Source organism: Euleptes europaea, chromosome 7 (genome assembly GCF_029931775.1).
Source record: "Euleptes europaea isolate rEulEur1 chromosome 7, rEulEur1.hap1, whole genome shotgun sequence".
NCBI classification, from domain to species: Eukaryota; Metazoa; Chordata; class Lepidosauria; order Squamata; family Sphaerodactylidae; genus Euleptes; species Euleptes europaea.
In genome coordinates this window covers 68,648,397-68,667,698 of record NC_079318.1, presented here as the reverse complement: position 1 = coordinate 68,667,698, position 19,302 = coordinate 68,648,397, and the positions used below count along the sequence as shown (strand labels likewise).

General features: G+C 40.4%; 1 protein-coding gene across 2 annotated transcripts in view; it reads left to right on the top strand.

Annotated features, from left to right (window-relative positions):
• Positions 1-16,490, top strand: part of PPP4R3B (protein phosphatase 4 regulatory subunit 3B) — a 37,069-nt gene extending 20,579 nt beyond the window's left edge. The window contains exons 6-16 of one of the 2 annotated variants that reach the window (XM_056852583.1): positions 75-191; positions 3,096-3,212; positions 4,802-4,951; positions 6,080-6,182; positions 8,614-8,655; positions 9,429-9,587; positions 10,793-10,962; positions 13,361-13,500; positions 13,615-13,799; positions 14,722-14,924; positions 16,148-16,490. In XM_056852583.1, coding sequence (XP_056708561.1) covers positions 75-191; positions 3,096-3,212; positions 4,802-4,951; positions 6,080-6,182; positions 8,614-8,655; positions 9,429-9,587; positions 10,793-10,962; positions 13,361-13,500; positions 13,615-13,799; positions 14,722-14,924; positions 16,148-16,243 — 1,482 coding nt within the window. In that variant the 3' untranslated portion in view covers positions 16,244-16,490. The remainder of the gene's footprint in view (positions 1-74; positions 192-3,095; positions 3,213-4,801; positions 4,952-6,079; positions 6,183-8,613; positions 8,656-9,428; positions 9,588-10,792; positions 10,963-13,360; positions 13,501-13,614; positions 13,800-14,721; positions 14,925-16,147) is intronic. The other variant, XM_056852584.1, reaches the window with a different exon arrangement.
• The last annotated feature ends 2,812 nt before the right edge of the window (positions 16,491-19,302 follow it).

The window sequence follows — 19,302 nt, the reverse complement described above, 5'->3', positions numbered from 1 at the left end:
AAAAATATCTGTAGCTCAGTTAGTAATGTTATTAGTTGTTTCTTGGTTCTTATTTTGTTTTTTATACCTTACAGGTTAACTTTTTCAAGGAGTTTTGTGCATTTTCTCAGACACTGCAACCTCAGAATAGAGATACTTTTTTCAAAACTTTGGCAAAGTTAGGAATTCTTCCTGCTCTTGAAATTGTAATGGTAAGTCAAACCCTAAGCTATACTTGAGGAGTTGCAGTAGGCTTTTTTTGTTTTGTTTTAATGTTTTAATGTTTTAATCAGGGACTTTAAAGAACCTTCTATAAATCTCTAATAATTGGGAATGTTCATCTAAAACATTGACTACAGCGAGTTTCCATACTTGGAAATGGTGGAGTGGGAATATTGCCACTAACAGTATTATCTGATGCTTTTGAAATAAATCAGTACTAGATAGCTGCAGATTTCTGAGGTACGTTAGACAGTAATACGCCTGGGAGCAGAGCGATCTGAGAATGAAAAGCAAACTTCTGCCTGAATTATTACAAATTTTTATGTGTAAGTCTGGGAGGGACATAACTTCGTGCTAAACTTTTGGTATTGTATCATGTAGATAGCATGGTGAACTGTGGTATGCAACTATATATGCATGGATGTGCATAGCTGTTTGGATTGTTACTCAGAAACTCATTGTCCAGGGCATACATAGCATGAGAAGCAAGAGGCCTGGTAGGAAGAAAAAAATCCTTTTCCCCCCCCCCACTGTAGTAGCAGGAACTGTCATTTCCACTCTCTTGCATCAAGTGAGAGGAAATTTAAAGGGTTTGCATCTATGAATCACAAGCAGAACTAGCAGAACTAGACTTTTTCCCACCTTCCCCCAGTAGCTCCTGAAATGCTTTGAGCTTGGTAAAGTATTGCGGACAAAACTCCACTGAGCACAGGGGTAAAGATGGCAGCTAGGAGCAAGAATAGTCCCCACAGCTTGTAGTTTTGTAGGATCCAGTCTTCAGCTATTCAGCTTGCTCTGTCATTCTCAGGGTTTGCCTAGTTCTCTTCCAGTAAGCTTTCTAACTAAATTGGACCACTGGGCCAATCTAGTCTGATATCCTGTATCGAAGTAGCCAGCCGAATGCCACCAGAAGGCCAAGAAACAGGGCATGGAAGTACAGCTTTCTCCTGTTGTTGCCTCCCTGCACTGGTATTCAGAAGGTTACTGCCTCTGAACATGGAGGTTCTGTTTAGTCATTTTATCTAAAGGCTATTGGTTGGTCTTACCCCCCATGAATGCATATAAGCCCCTCTTAAAGCCAGTAGAACTAGTAACTGTCACCACATGCCATGGCAGTGAATTCCACAAATTAACTTCTCTTTGAGAGAAGTTGTACTTCTTGTTGTCTGTCCTGAATGAGCTGCCCTCAGCTTCATTGGGTGCCAGTGAGTTGTAGTACTATGGGAGAGGGAGTGAATCTCCACCATAAACATAATTCTGTCGATTTCTATCATGTCTCCACCTATTTATCTTTTCACTAAATTAAAAGCATCAATCTCTGTAGCTTTTCCTTGTAGGGAGGGTACTCCAACCCCTTGACCATTTTTCTGCACCACAATTTCCTTTTTGAGATACAGTGACAAGAAGTGAACACACTGTTCCAAATACAGTCTAAGTATTATAATACCTGGCATCTTGTTTTCAGTCCATTTTCCAGTAATCCTCATAAGATAATTTTCCTTTTTCACTGTTGTTGCACACTGAACCAGTGTTTTCATTGGGCTTTCCACCAGGACCCCAAGAACTTTCCTGGTCAGTCATGGCAAGTTTAAACCCCATCATTGTATAATTTGTCAGTTTGGAGAGACCCTTTTGGAGCTCTGCCCAGTCTTTTGCTTTTCACCATTCTGAATAACTTGGCTACCTTGCTGCTCACATCCAATTCCAGGTCAACAACTTAAATAGCACAATTCCTTATAGAACCCCAGTACTTCCTTCCTTCCATCTTTACAACTGTCCATTTACTGTGACTCTCTTCTTCCTATTGTGTAACTAGTTCCTAATCCATGAGGGGACTCACCTCACCCTCTCTTTCCTTGACTGTGAAGCTTAATCAGGAGTCTTTCATAAAGGACTTTGTCAAAAACGTTTTAGAAGACTAGTTATATAGTAACTTTAAAATTACCCTTGTCCATATGTTTGTTAACCTTGTAAAAAAAACAACAACAACAGAACACCAGAGGTTGGTGAAACAGAACTTCCCTTCGCAGAAGCCAGGCTCATTCTTTCTCAGCAGAATGAGGTTTGGGTTTTTTTTGTTTTTTTGCCGCATTTGTAATAATTCTATCTTTAATAACAGTTTCCATCAACTTACCTGGAACAAACATTAGGTTAATCATTCTATAACTACATGTATCACTTCTGGATTCCTGTTTAAAAGCCAGTGTTGCATTTGTTACCTAACAACCCTCTGCAAGGAAGTCCAGTTTTAGCATCATGGCATATTTTTGTTAAGAAAGGAATAGTTTTCCGCATTAGAGTTGCTTAAGAATCCCTGGTGTGTGCCATCTGAACCCAGTGACTCATTCGTGTTTAATTTGTCAGTTAGCCCTAGAACTTGATCTTTCATCACTTCTGTTTGGCTCAGTTCTTCCATCAACTTTCCCAAAAGCAGCAGCTCAGTATGGGTAATTGCCCCATATTTTCCACAGTAATAACTGCTGCATATTGTTAATTTAGCTTCTGTGCAATCTCCTTGTCTTCCTTAAGCAGTCTTTTCATGCCTTTGTTGTTCAAGGACCCTATGACCTCCCTGGACCAGCTTCCTGCTCCTGGTGTAAATAAATTATTCTCGTTTGTCTTGCTAAAAATATTAATATGCTCCTTGTTCTCATTTTGCTTGCTTTATCATCGACTTTTGCCAGAGTCTGTGCCAGAGTGGTTTTTGTAAGGGCTGCAATAGGCTGCAGCAGGAGAGAGGATCTGGAAAAGGCATCCCCACTCCATCTGTAGGGTTCTGCTCTTGGTTCTCAGGAACCAGCCCCATTGGCTTTTTGCATATTTGAATTCTGCATGGTGGCTGCTGTATCTGAAATGTCTCAATTTTCTCCAAGTTTATTTTATTTTCATTTCAGGGCATGGATGATTTGCAGGTTAGAGCTGCTGCTACAGATATATTTTCTTATCTGGTAGAATTCAGTCCATCCATGGTCCGGGAATTTGTGATGCAAGAAGCCCAGCAGAGTGATGACGTAAGAAAGATACAGCTTGCTTATGTGATACATTTCCATCTGAAAAAGCCCAAAATACTCATTAGCTGATATTTCTCACTATAGGTGTATGTTTTATGAGGTGGAGAGAACATGCCTATACATGTATTCTGATCAGTAATTTGGAGTGTCATGAGAAGTTCTTTGGTTTTACATCAGTAATCATGTAACTGGCCGAGAAAATAGGGTTGCTAATGTCCAAATTGCATACCTATATGAAGACGGAGTTATGGTTTATTTATTTTTAGAACTTCTTTGTTGGCTTTCTGCTGTGGCATTAAAGATGGCAACAGTAATAAAAATGATCACTAAATCTAGGGCAATAACAGAACAAAAACCAGAGGATTTAGCAACTGAATGCCAAAATTTGAGTTGCATCCTTGGTTAATCCAAAAGCAGCTTCCACTCACAAAGCAGCCAGCTTCTCCTGAAGGATACCATATTTGATGGTATCCAAAGCAACTAAGAGGTTCTGGATAACCAACAGGGACGCATTCTTCCAGTAAATTGATCAGTCAGGGCAACCAAGGCTGTTCTCCTCCCAAACCGAGGCCTCAGTCTAGATTGAAATGGATCTAGATAGCCTGGTCTTTCAAGACCACCCGAAGCCAAGTAGCCACCAACTCCTGAAGCATCTTGCCCACGAATGGAATGTTGACCACTGGGCGGTAATTATGTCGGCCACTTGGGACCAGGGGTGCCTAGATGTGGTGGGCTGCATGCTTCTAAGCAGCTTGCTCACTTCTTCAGGCTTCAACCACCTGAAAGTTGTCCATATTGCTAGGATCAGACTGCAGTCCAGCAGCCTCTTGAGATAGAACTGAACTTACCATGACACCTAAGTTGCAGCACATGTGAGCTGTTTCTATATGCAAACTGCATTGCAAAAGAGTTAAAATGAGCCTATACATTTTCATGGTCTGCATCCTCAGGTGCCTAAGATAGAAGCTCCCTCACAACCTGGAAAAGCTGTACCATATGGCATTGCACAGGCACAGTGGTGGTGAACAAATGAGTTTGCTTTGCTGCCATCACCACCACAAAATAGTCACAATAATGGATTCTTGCCTGTGTTCAATCACATTCACATTTTCCTCCACTTACTCGCTCTCTCTCTCTCTCTCTGTCCAGTCCTTTAATTGCCTCAAGCTCCTCAGTGACTAAGGTGCATTGGGGGCTCCACAGGAGAGGAGAGAGGGTACTGTGAGGCAATCATGTCCACCATCTGGTGGGGCTTTTTTATACTGCTCACTGAACCCTGGGGATAAAATTCTAAATTTCTCCTCCAGGCCCTTAAAAAGTGGCCCTCAGCAAATAGGAATCAAATGTAACTAGGGAGTTAACTGGTCATTAGGCGCAAGAGTCTCCCCAAATATGTTTCTGAAATCTGTGTGTTGTGTATATATAGCTGTATAAATAAAGTAGCCTCTTATGAGTGCTATTTTTGGTGCTGACTTTTAACCTGTAGCTTCCAGGGGAAGAGTATTTGAAGGAAGTGTTGCACAGTTGGTGGGTGGTAGAGGATTAACAGTTAAGGACCACTGGCCTAATTTGTCTTGCTTTTGTTACAGGATATCCTCCTCATAAATGTAGTCATTGAGCAAATGATCTGTGACACTGACCCCGAGCTTGGTGGCGCTGTTCAGTTAATGGGGCTCTTGCGTACACTAATCGATCCTGAGAACATGTTGGCCACAGCTAATGTAAGAAAATGGAAAGGGGTAAAGAAACTTTACTGTTTAAGAAACACATTAAATAAAATCTCCCTGTCTTTCAGCACTCTTTTTAACTGTTTTGCAAAATGCACAGTGCTCTTGCATTTCGGGCAAAAGACACTTTGAAGCATGATTTTGTTTTTAAATCCATCACTCATCTGCGAAGTAAGAATGGCGGTTTCACTTGAAAGATTTCCCACAGCATGTTGTCGGTGTGTTTTGTTAAAGTATATGTATGATTTTTCAACTGTGTAGCACTTCAGTAAATTCATGATCCAAACATTGCCTTCAAGCTGTAATTTACATAAGCTTAGCCCACCATTCCAGTAGTGGGCATGCTGCTACCCTCCCCCCACTAAATGCAGTGTTTGAATGATGAGTGCTGCTGCCACCACTACTGATAGAAATGTCTGCTGCCAAGTGGATTGAAAGGCATTCTCTGTAAATGTGAGCCTCCATTAGATTCCAAATGAAAGTGGCGTGTAACCTGAGCCATGAGCTTGTGTGCTTCTCTTAGTGCTTTTATTGATAAGATAGGGGACTGCCCAGAGAGCCGGTATGCTGGGAGTGCAAGTGCAAAGTATACATGTTTCAGATAAAATATATACAATGAACTGTGTTCATCACTTGGTTTTTACTAGTGGTGGGGCACATCTGATGAAAGTGTGATTTTTGCTGGTAGAAAACCTCCACTTTACACTCAGCTCTTTCTGGGGGTCCTCAGAATCCTGGGCCATGGGGAAAAGTTCCATCCCATTGATGAAGCAAAGTTTACTGTTCATCTGGTACAACCTTGTTAAAACTTTGCATTGCAGTGTGGTGTAGTGAATAGTGATGGGGTTTGCCATGTTTCAGTCTAAGAACCTCAATTGGCTACAACAACAAATTAAGGTTATGTTGTGGTAGGGCATGAAATAATGTAAATAAACCCAGCACTACACATACAGTACATGTATATGCAAAACCTATTAGCCATTTAACTCAGTAGCTGTTTCAGCAGGAATGTTTCCTTTCATCTCTAAATAGGCATTTTACAGGAGTTGAAAGTAATATGCCTCATTTTTTTTGTATCTGCTAGTAGTTACTCTTATATGACTGCATGACTCTTACAATATTTAGTATCTCTTGTTTCAGAAAACTGAAAAAAGTGAATTTCTCAATTTCTTCTACAACCATTGTATGCATGTTCTGACAGCCCCACTTCTAGCAAATACATCTGAGGATAAGAGTGATAAAGGTAAGGTTAAACTCTAAGCAGCTTTTTTGTCTTGTCCTCCTCTATCTACTATGTATTTAGCATTGATGGGGCAGTGGTGTTCATTTGCTCGAGTAAGGTATTTTTATTGTGCTGCCTGAGTTAATGTCATATGCAGTCCCAAGATCATGGATGTTTTTGCTCCTAGATTTTTGATCAGAAGATCTTTGCTCAAAAGGTATGTAGGGAACAAACGTGTGTATAAAGAGTGCTTCTTAGCAACTGATTTATTGTAAAAGACTGGTAAGGAATTTCCGTGGCATTGGTGGTGGTGGTGGAATTCCTGTAGGAATTTCAAGGCAAGAGACGTTCAGAAGTGGTTTGCCATTGCCTACCTCTGCATTGTGACCTTGGAGTTTCTTGGTGGTCTTTCATCCAAGTACTTACCTGGGCCAACCCTACTTAGCTTCTGGGATCTGACAAGATTAGTCTAGCCTGGGCTATCCGGGTCAGGGGTACATGGCATTAAACGGATAGAAAGCAGAAAAATTATAAAATTAAAAAAAGATATAAAAATAAGAAAATACATCTGGTCCCTAGCACTAAAAATGTTTTTGGCATAATCTTCAGATGGAGTTTTGAACTGGCCATATATTAAAACAATATATAATTCAAGTCTGTATGTAAAGTTTATTGTCCTCATGACACAGGTGCTCAATACTTCTGATATCAGTCAACATTTATTACGAACAAGAGACCAGTCAAGAACAATTTAACCCATACTTCTAATAAAAATCAGGGGTAGAATTAAATGCTAATGTTACTGTGACCAACAACTAGTTTGTGAAACGTACCCAGAAATAGAAATGTGGTCTTAGAAGGCCTGCGATACCACTCAATAGAACAGTGTTCTTTTTTTCTTTTCTTTTTAAAGCAGATTTTCCAGTGGATAGTATCTTTCAAAGTTGTATTGACTGTGAAAAATTAAGTGGTGGAGAGTATAATACATGGGAGGACTTTGTTTAGCGTTTCCAGGCCGAAAGGGCCATGGAAGCTGCCTAAAGGCAGCTCCACCCCTGGGAACGCCCCTTTGGATGCTGCAACAGGGAGTTTTGCCAGGGCTACGCTGCCGGGGAGGCAGCCGAGGCCTGTGCTCTGCTTTGTCACTCCCCAAGACCGGCATAAGTGCCTCCGTCCCAACGTAGGTGCCACTTATCACGACACAAATTGGCATGGACGCTGGCACAGGGTCATGCCAGCTCTTATGGCACTTCACACACACCCCTCCTTAGGATTGCACAGTTAGGCATTTATGTCTGTTATCTTCACTGGAGTTTTCACTAGCTTTCATGCTATAGTTCCTCATAGGAATGAGCTCATGTTTTTAAGGATGCTCAAGAATTATTTTTGTTTTTATTTAAAGACTTATTCCTGTGTACTTTTTAATCATGGAAAAGAACCCCTTGTAGAAGAAAGAATTGTGTCCAGATGGCACATGGAGATGGATGGATACACACTGAACACTAAACTAAAGAAAACATGTTAACTATGGAGTTAAAAAGCCATGGAATGCAAGGGATAGGCTGTGACATTTCTATGCCAAGCTCAAATGTATACAAGATGAGCACCATGATCACTCACAGCAGTAGAATTTGGTGGTAAATTAGTTCAGCAAAGCTTGAGAGATATTAATGAGTGGCAGAGCCTTGATCATGCTTCAGAATTAGATTAATAGAGTTCAACTTCCTGATAAATTTGAATTAAGCAGTTTTGCTCTGGAGTCTTCCCTTAGAGATCTTTGTGAGGAATGGTGATTTTCAGGTCAGCAGCAGAGAGTTCTGGTAGTAATCTATGCAGAGTTACTCCAGTTTATGCCATCTGATACTGGCAGGCTTAGACTGGAGTAACTGCATAGGACTGTATAGTAAATCTGCATTTCATAGTCTCTTTAATCAACTGTTCACAACTTTGTCTTCCAGTGTGTGTTTCCATACAAATCTGCCAACCTCAAGCATATGTTGCAACAAACTGTAGCCTACAAAATCTTTTGCCACAATAAATGTGCCAGTCTTTTTTTGGGCCACAAAAATTATTTTTGTATTTGCCACGAAGAATGCACATAGTGATCTGGAATGTGTCTTTAAGGAGCTTGTTCACCCAGCTGTGTTGGGGGGCTGTAACATTTTACAAGCATCTCCTTGACCATGGAGTCACCATATATATTCTGTCAAATGGCTTGTTTTCATCTACATATAGTGACTGTGTAGAGTTGGAGTGAAATTGCAAGCAAAATTGACCAGCTGGTGCTGTAGCCCCCAAAAGAGTGGATGGGTTCTAATACAGAGGTGGGTCATAAATTGGTTAGCCTTGAAATAGAATATATGCGTCTTGTCTTGGTCCTCATCTGATATGTTGCTACAGTAATTAAGCAGGCAACGTATGGTGATTAAATCTTTTTCTTTCTTTTGATAAGATACGGTTGTTGGAAGCAACAAGAATAATACAATTTGCCCAGGTAAGAGGATACCTTCTGTGCAGTGTAGTTTGAAATGCTGTGTGTAGTTGTAAGAAGAGCCTTTCTGGAAAACTAGATTGATTGTATCTGTATACTGTTGAGTCACACACTCACACATATACTCGCACAAAAATTTGTTCGAGGAGAAGCTAAGGGCCATTCACGTTCCACGTAATGTAGGGGGCCACAGCTGAGTCTGAGCAGTAGAGTGTGGCTATAAGGAGGGGAGGATTAGGGAGGTGATCATCTCAGGAGATGTTGTACCTCATTCTAACAGCAGAGTGCCGGTTTACAGGAACAAACTGGAAGACTTTATAACAACCAAGTTATTTTATTTGTATAGCCAAGTTATAATCCAAGAAACTGAAGAATAGTCTTGTGAACCATTTAAGTTCTCCATGTGGGAAGATATTGCATGAGTTGGCAATTTTCAGCACCGTCTTCTCAGCACTCTGAAACACGATGTAACAGCTTACGCATGCATTTGCACTGAAGAGGCAACTGAACTATTTTAAAAGCACTGGAGAAACCCCAGTTTGTGTAGAATCAGTTGTAATGGGCCCCAGCCAGTATAAGCACATGCTTTTCACAAATTGTGATATCAGACCTGGGATCTCCGTTCATATTTGAGAGTTCTTCAAGGCAAAGAGCTATATCTCATATGCCTGACAGAAGGGAGAACATGCAGGCTAATGTTCTATGTAACAAACCTGATGAATGCAGAGGCACTCACAGGCTTCTTCATACCTCATTTGATCTGTTTTATATTGCAGACAACTATCAAACTGCACAGCTGCTTGCCTTAATTTTGGAGTTACTCACTTTTTGTGTGGAACACCACACCTATCACATCAAGAACTATATTATGAACAAGGATTTGCTGAGAAGAGTTTTGGTCTTGATGAACTCAAAACACACCTTTTTGGCACTGTGTAAGTAGCAACTCTCTCTCCCCCCCTCCCCATCACAGTTTGTGATAGTGTTCTGTGTATCCTGGCCATCTAGAAGTAGTTCCCAAGCCAAAATGAAAAAATAGGTTGGAGCTTTTTGTATGCTCATGTTTTTGTGAGTGCCCAGAAAAGAATACAGTATTCTGTGCAGAATTTGGTTTTCTGTGAGTCTGTGCTTTCATTTATCATTAAAAAATGTTTTTCCTGCCCTCAAAAATATGTGGGCTATGCCTGGCCAAAGCTCAATCCCAAAGAGATGCTGAATAAGATTTTTCAGTTGTTAGAGGCCAGGGCATCACTGTCATATGTTCTTCCCTTATAAATTAGGCAAAATATGAAAAATGCAGAAGGGAGCACAGTTCTCACAAACCTTGGACTCAACTTGGTCTGTGTAGTCATGCAGGGTGTACACAGTGCCACATACTGTTCTTTTTTCACCATATTCGAGTACTGATTTTTAACCAATGTTGAGATGATTCTTGATTTAAGGACGAACACCTGTCCCCAATTGGACTGAAACTCTGCTCCAAAGCCCAGTTTGAGAGATCATATACTTTCTGATTTGTGCCTTGAATCAGTAAAACGTTTAGCTCAAAATACACTCTTTTTAAAAAGGAACAGAAAACCAGTGTAGCCTTACAAGAGATGAGTTAAGTTGGAAAACAGACAAACCTCTTTTTAAAGGAACATAGCAGAACTCTGTTTGAAAAAAATAATGAGTGAAAGGGCTTGGGCAAGCAGGCACATGTTGACCTGACATCTAAAAGCCAGGAAGGGAAGTGGGCTGGCAGATAACTTGCCCATGCCCACTCAAAAGAAAGTGTCCCAAGGGAACAGGACTGCCCATCTCCAAACCCAACACAGCGATGCATGGCTAGCTTGGAAAAGGAGGAATAGTTTGAGCTCAATTGGCACAAGAGCATCTCTACTGTCTTGTCCTTTCCTCATCACTTCAGCATGGCTCCTCCAGGGCAAGTTCCTGGAATTTTGTGTTCCACATTTGCTTTTGCCGACACTAGTTCTGCACAGCCTTTTACCACTGTGCATTAAACCAACAAAAAACGAACCATTCCACTTGATCTGTGTGCATTGTGAAATGCAAGTTAATGTGGAGAATAACCGCTCAAGATGTGAAATGTGCCTTTGGGAACTTCAAAGGATCTGAAAAATGCTTGTTAATATTGTAGGTGCTCTTCGTTTCATGAGGAGGATAATTGGCCTAAAGGATGAATTTTATAACCGTTATATCACCAAAGGAAACCTGTTTGAGCCAGTCATAAATGCTCTTTTGGATAATGGAACTAGGTACAATTTGCTGAATTCAGCAGTCATTGAACTATTTGAATTCATCAGAGTGGTAAGTTGTGCTTTCCCAGTTTTATCTCTTAACAACACTTTTTAGGCACACGTGAATTGAAGTATAACTAAATGAATAATGATCATAAGATCATTAAGTGCATAAAAAGCTAGAACCAGATTGAAAAATATTGAGGAACAGGTTGAACATGGTTTTATTTATTTAGAAAATGTCTCTGCTGCTTCTCCAAGGATCCCCAAGGCATCTTACTAAGTAGAATGTATGAAAAGGACTTAGAGAATGGGCACACATAACTTAGTACTATCTTCTCTGCCTTCCCTCATCCTATGGATTATCAGTAACTCAGAATCTCCTGTCTGTAGATCTGTCAAGGTACAGATAATGGATTCAGAAGGAATTCTAAAAACAGATGAGTGCAATCAGCTGTTTCTTTTTACCTAGGAAGGCAGGTAAAAATTCAGACTTGCTGAGTTCTCGTGCCCTATTATGAAAGTGGCATCTGACAGACGCTCTTCAGTATTTGTCTAGTAGCCTTTCTGTGCAGAAGGCCTAGATCAAGCACAGAAGGTCACTTCCTAAGGGATAGGTCTGTAGACCCTTGCAGAGGGTTTTTTTTGTGCATATCATCCTTCTACTTTTGCTGCCCATTTTCTGTATTATGGTATATCAGGCATTAAACTGTTGGGGTTTTTTTTCTTTTTTGTTTGCACTTTTGTCCAGTTCTGTAATCCTAGTCCTACTGCATGGTTATCTGGAGTTCTCTAATGTCTGCTTTTTTATAGTGTAATCTACCATGAGTCTTGGCAAGAAAGCCAGTTTAGTTACCAAAATAAATATCGGAGATATGTTCATTCTAGAATATGACTTGTTGAGCTATTTAGAATAAAAAAGAGTAATGATCTCACCCACCAGAAAAAAACTGTTCAAGCCATAGAAATCTCAAAATGTGTGCTGTTGCTCATTTTCATCCCAGTGCCTCTACTGCTAGAAGCCTCCACAAAGCCATCTCTCAACAGCCAAATAGTGTAGATGCCTTGAGGGCCATATATGGCTGGAGCCAGCATCCAAATGCACTTTTGGTAGTCTCTGTGAATAGATTTCCCTCCCCCTTCCTTTGATATCACAGGTGACTTGCAGAAGTATTTATCCTTATAGAGTGGGATATAAATATGTTAAACCTCTACAGAAAAAAATGTTCAGTGCAAGAGGAAAAGATCCGGCTTTCACTTTGAAGACTTTTTTTCCAGGATATGTTATCAGACGCTAACAATATGAGCTGGTTTTGAACTAAAATACCTGTGATGTTCACTACATTGTGCTCATAGCAACTGTTTGTGTACAGGTGTGTTGTATATTGTACAAGTGTATCCATGTCTATAGCCCCTTGGAAAACAGCTCAATAAGGAAAGAATCATAGAGATACAGTCTGTCTAATCCAACCCCTTGCTTAATGCAGGTGGCATTCAATTACAATTGAGAAATCAGAGTTAATGAATCAGTACGCTTTCAATTGTGTTAAAATCAATAGAATTGATTTGAACAGTTGGTTAGTTTGTAAAATCCCACACTGTCCTGTAGGTTCATTGGCTTACGTTGTTGGCTTTTCTCTAAATCTGCAGGAAATTGAAAAGGTTTCAGCCTAATTTAAGCCATGAGGAAATCCTTTTTTGCCCACCCCAGATGGATAACTCCATTGGAGAGTCAGTGTGGCGTAGTAGTTAAAACAAGGACCATGGAAATGTGGGGTCCTAATCCCACTTGGCAACCATGGGCCTGTCATGCAGTCTCAGCTTCATCTGTCTGAGTTATTGTGAGGGGAAAACTTGGTTTGGTGCCCTGAGGCTTGAAGTAAGGGTGAGATAAAAATAATAAATTGTTCATAATGCACGCAACAAAATCTGCCGGCTCCGTAAAACCCTGAAGAGCACCAGTGGAGAGTCACATGAAGGTTCTGGCATTCACCAACCAGTAGTAGTCTGAAAGGGCCAACTGTCCTTAAATGGCAGCCTTGTGGCTTACTTAATCATTCCATTTGTTTCCACATTTAAAGTGTGGAATGGAAAGTTAATTGAAGTGGAAGGAATCCTGGTAAAAGGCAAGGCTTGTGACTCTCTATCCAGGATGTGCTCATGTAAACAATACCAGGGTTATTGTCCCTGTTGTGCAAAGTTCCCTGCATACCTAAGTATTCTGTCCCTTGTTCTGGGTAACTCAAAACCTGTGTGCTGAATTGCCTGAAATCCCTTGTCTGTGCAGACAAAGAACATATTGCTGAGGGCAGAGGCTCCTAAATTATGTAAACAAGTTCCAAGCCTAATTTATCCCTGTTATTGCAAATCGAAAGGGTGGAAGTTAACAACTGTAGCAAGGAGCTCATACTGATGCCTCTCATCTTCTCCATCTTGGTAGCAATAAACTTTCTTTTGTATTGATACAGGAAGATATCAAGTCACTTACTGCGCATATAGTTGAAAACTTTTATAAGGCACTTGAATCCATTGAATATGTTCAGACATTCAAAGGACTGAAGACAAAATATGAGCAAGAGAAAGACCGGCAAAGTCAGAAATTGAACAGGTATGTACATATCTTGAAATCGTGGGTGTGACTCTTAAAGTGCCAAGTGTTTCTGACGCTTTCCTTGAGGTATTGCTTTGGTTGTAACTCATCATAAAATGGTGTCTCTTGCAGTGTCCCATCTATACTGCGTAGCAACCGGTTCCGCAGAGATGCAAGAGCCTTGGAGGAGGACGAAGAAATGTGGTTCAATGAAGAGGAGGAGGAGGAGAGTGAAGCTGTTATACCCCCTGTAGAGAAATCAAAGTCTGAGGATGATTTTCCTGATAGCTATGAGAAGTTTATGGAAACAAAAAAAGGTATTTTACTAAGATACTTTTTGTAAACTAGACCTCTTCCACATATTTGCAAAATGTGAGATTCAACATAGCCATTGGCATTGGAGAAAGAGCCTTGGCTACTTACCGTGAAGGCTTCTTCTGCTCAGAGGGACGAAGGGCATCTTCATTATGGGTGTATCCTTTTCCTCTTATCTCGGGAGGCAGGAATCAAATATTTAAATTTTTCTGACCTCTGAGGGTAAACGCCCCCTTGTGATCAGTTCTGTTTCCTACCTTGAACGGGAGAGCAGCCTTCTAGCAGCTCTCTGCTACAGAACACAATAGAGAAACCTTAACCTTACTTATTATTGTGTTAAAATCTCAAGAAATTAATTTCTTTCCATCTGGGTTGCAGAGAGAAAACAGGAAAGCATTGTGGGCAGGTTCAACCAAGCTAGAAATGGGATTTTAGTAAGGATAATTTCCTGGAGGGGGGAGTGAGGGCTCTTAGGTTAGTTTTCAGTCCTTTTTTGCAGTCTTCATCCCCATCCCTCACTCAGTGCCAGGTTTGAAACTCATCTATTTCCTGACCAAAACAGTATCCCAAATTGTGTAATCCTGATGGCAGTTTTGCAAGACACTGCAATCTGCACAAGTTGCAATGGTCCTGTTGTCTTTGTGTGGAACTGCCAGTTCATACAGATGGCACTTCTCCCGGGAATGGGGGGGCACTGCAGTGGTGCCATCTGAAGTGAGGCTTTGTTATGCCCAACATGGGGAAAATAAGTTTTGTGAAGTTACCGTGTATGAATTGCAACAAACTTCTGGTGACAAGGCAAAGTGACAGTTTACCACACACAAAAAACAGGCTAAAATGCTAGTTATTTGCTATGTTGTATGGGTCCAGGGTTTTTTAGATTCTCAACAACTATACTGAACATCAAAATTGTTTTTCCATTAGCAAAAGAGAGTGAAGACAAAGAGAATCTCCCCAAAAGGACATCGGCAGGCGGCTTCAAATTCACCTTTGCCCACTCTGCCAGTGCAACTAATGGAGCCAATAGTACAAACAGTAAATCTGTAGCAGCTCAAACATCACCAGCAAGCTCAAATGGTTCCTCTTCAAAGAATGCCAACTTGACTGCAGCAGTCACAGCCACAAAGGTGAGCTGATACATGAGCAGGTTTGCAGATAAGAACCATGTTGATGACATGGTGGGAAAACTCTGCTGGACATTCAGACAGGGGGTTACGTGGGGGGAATTTCTCTGTAATAACTTTGTAGAGTTAATATTTGAAATTGGCCAAAGTTGAACTTCTGGGAAATATAAAACATAAAGTAGAACTTAACTTACTGGGCTGGCCATTGTGTTGAGATGGCTTGCTGAATTCTGATAGTAGAATTTTTTAGCCCATGGTGTTTTTATTTCAGTGCTGTATTTTATCAGTTGGTTGAATTTCTAGTAAGGTCATGCAGGATAAAGCATTTAAAATATACTTCCCCAATGTGGGTATTGTCCATGCAGTATAAAGGAAATACACTGGCCTCAATGTTGGGGTTTAGATAGTTTCAGCATTTTATGATCTTTATGAAACAATTTCATAATCTATGATTTGGCAGCTTCTGCTTATTGGACTGTCTTGACCACTGAGTATATATGACAGGTGTCTGTGTACAGTTGAGTAGCCAGACCATCATGTTCCTAGGAGGAATGATTGTGGTTAATATATGTGGTTTTTCTTCAGACACACTTTGAGCACAGCATATCTTGACCCATGAAATTTTTACTCCATGGTTCCATAACAGTTCCTGAGTTGGTTTAGACACTATCCATTTCACATGTAGGACTCTAGAAATTATGGCAGCTGGGACGTATGCACACATTTGATAGAGATCTCTTGACATTGTTTTCCCTAAACATAAGAACCACCTTCCCCCATTGTTTGTCCCAGACAGCTGATGTTCAGAAATATACTGTCTTGGGCCATGAAGGTTCCCCATAGCTGTCATGGACAATAGTTATTGATAGTCCTAGCCTCCACTAGTCACCTGTATCTGTAAAATAACATACCATTGGCATGGATAAGGTGAGATGATGTCTAAACCATGGTCTCTGAATTATGACACAGATATTTGCCCCATATTTGTCTTATCAGGTGAAGAAATAGAACTTGAAATAGTCAATGCTTTGAAATCTGTTCTGGATTTTCAGTTCTTGATTTGTTAAATATGCATCCCTACTCCTCTTCTACAGAACGCAACTATACTAAGCATGGCACTGGGTTGTGAGGTTCTTAATTTTGCCCATTATTTTCAGGATTAACGGTATCTTCACAGCAGTTTGGGGAATTCTTTTCAAATGTGGCCTTTTCCTTACGTTTGGCAGGGAAGTTTAGTTGGTCTTGTGGATTACCCAGATGATGAGGAGGAAGATGAAGAAGAGGAAACATCTCCAAGAAAAAGACCTCGTCTTGGCTCTTAAATATTGAAACAGACTCTTAATTGTGGGTGCTTAAACGCTGTGACTGTTTGAGCTAAATAGTCTGACTCGGAAAGCTTTCTCCCTGGAAAATACAAGAGAATACAAGGAGTAGCAAAAGAAACTCTACTAGAAGGGTTTAGTTCTGAGAATACCAGACTTCCAAAGAGCCTAATCTCTTTCTAGTAAATCAGTCTGCCATTCAAGCAGTTAAAAATTAAACTGAAATGGTGGGTGAGTAATCAGCATCTGGTTGCAGCAAGAAAAAAAAAGGACGCCTTGGGTTCTAAGAGGGGATGGGGATGGGAAAAGTAACTTGTTGATATTGCAGGGGTTCCCCAGTTTGTATCCAAGCTAGAAGAAAATTGTAAGGCTTCAGTTGCAGATCTAGTAACATAACTTCGTAATGGTGCTGTCCATTGTGTTTTTTTTAGCAATTGCCTCTTTAAAATGATTCTCTTTCCATAAAAATGAATTCAGACATTGGGGACCACTATTTGCACAGGCAGCCAAATTAGAGAGGTAACACCCCGCTACATAATGCATGTTGAGTGGCAAAATGATTTCCCCCCCCCCCCACTAAAACGCCATCTTTTGGGAGGAGAAAAGAAACTGGATTCAAAATGGTGGATGATTAGAAGTTAAGAAGCTATCCGGAAAAAACAATACCAAGGATCATCTGTTTTCAAAAAACCTCTTGAAACCATCAATAAATCCTTGTACTTGAAAGGGCATCTGTGTTGCAACTAGTAATAGTGTTCGATGGAAACCCAGCTGAATTGAATCACTCCCTGCTAGCTTTGGAAAAGGTTTTCCTTGGGCCATCTGCATTTCTCATGAGCGCAAGGAGCGAGAATGCTGTGAAATGCTGCCGGAAGGTTCTGAACACTGCTGAATTTAGTGGCAGTCACTTGACCAACAGTGATTTTAGAGGCAAAGACAACATGCAGCACCTTGAGGTATGGTACAGAGGCAGCTGCTCAACACATTCCATGTATTTAAAGCAAATTTCAAAAGTACATTAGGTAAAATTGATGGAGGCAAGCATTTTTATTTTCAGAGCAAGTGAACTGTAAATATTTTAATGTTAGTTTGGCCATATATGATCTGAGATCATGCAGAAGAGAGAAGAAATTCCCCAAACTACAAATTGTGTCAAGAGTGATACAAACTGTGAAACCAGCGGTAATCCACCATTATCAGTCACTCTTGTAATGTGTTTATGGGTCCATTTCTCCTGGAACAGTTACTGACAGTTTCCCTGTTTTGGAGATTTTTGTAGTTAATTTTAATTTTAGCTATTGTTTGCAAAAGATGGGCTGTCTGTGTAGATATGAAGTATAGTTTTTCCATAAAACAGAAGTTTATTTTGTATTGGAAAAAAACCACTGTACTTGTTTTACACCATTTGTATACATGTGGTGATATTAATGCTGAACTGTAAAATTCAGGAATTAAAATGTGACCCTGTAATTCCATAATTATTGGTTTTGTTTGGTTTGTTGTAAATGGTAAGTTAATTAAGATTTTGAAATGTGGCCATTTTAGAGGATTTTAATGAGATAGTTATTTGTACAATTTAATCATTCTATGCCACTGAACCAAATCTAGCCAAGCAAAGGATGCTCCTAGATTTGATTCAGTGAATTGTGATGACTGACAATATGGCCTGAAGGATATATCTTTTTGCCCTCTGGGGGCTCCAGGCAACCACAAATGGGGCTTCCTCATTCTTTCAACTGAGATTTACTTGTTGGGGAAGTGACCAGGAAAACAATGTAGCTGGTTCAACAGTGTTATTGCTATAGACTTGATCTCCACTTATTACAGGTGGTATTTCCTCCAAAACTCTGTGGTTACCTCTGAGGAAGCCCAGGGAGAACAGCATGTACCATTTCCCATCAGACTGAAATTCTCCTGGTCTGTTCCTTAACCTTTTTAATGAGTCACTACAAACAGAATCTCCAAACATTTGGATTCTTATTCCATTTTGTTTCAAAGACTGTTAGGAGCTTTAAAACCACACGATCAGCTCACAAGTCACTTCTATCAAAAAATTCTGGGTTTTTTAAAAATAAAGTGATGTAAACAATAGGTGACATGTCAACCAACGTCTGAACACTTCAGGAATCTTTAATGATATGGATGACAAAGCTCCTCCCTTTCAAGTAATACAGTCTGCTTCAGATGCACATTCCCTTTACCCCTCCCAACTCTCCAGTTTATTTGCTTGGTTGTGTTTTGCCGCAGGACAGCCCACATTTCAAATGCCTGGGGCCCCTCAACTGATTTTTTAAGAAGATTACACCTGCCAACATGTCTCAGTTAAATACTATTTTAATAAAAAGTTACATGAAATGTGGATTGACTGTTTCCTTACTGCATTGAAAACTTAAAAGCCTTTTGGTTTCTCTGAAACAGTGGAACACTACTGACATCTTAGAAGCTCTGGATTATGAATAAGCCACATTCATATCCTTGCTGTAATTGCTACTGAGCCTAACAACATAAAAGGTATTTTGGTAATGGCAGACTCACTGAAACCACACAAAAATATAATCATCTTGTTAGTGATCCATACTGGTTACAGCTAGATTTGAGTCTAGTAGCACCTTAGAGACCAATAAGATTTTCAGGGTATGAGCTTTCAAGAGTCAAAGCTCCCTTCATCAGATGCTTTTACTCTTGGAAAAAGTTCATTCCCTAATAATCTTGCTGGTCTCTAAGGTGCTACTGAGCTCAAATCTGGCTGTTCCACTGCTAACTACTTGGGCGCCAGCATGGTGTAGTTGTTAAAGAGCGGCAGACTCTAATCTGGAGAACCAGACTTGAGTCCCCACTCCACATGAAGCCTGCTCGGTGGCCTTGGGCCTAGTCACAGTTCTCTCTGAACTCTCTCATAAGGTACCTGTTAGGGGGTGGGAGGGAAGGTTGTAAGCCGCTTTGAGACTCCTTAGAGGTAGAGAACTGGAGTATAAAAACCAACTCTTCCCTTCAATGCAGTCTACATGGGTCTGCCCTTGAAGACAACTTGGAATTTCCAGCTGGTACAAAACACAGCC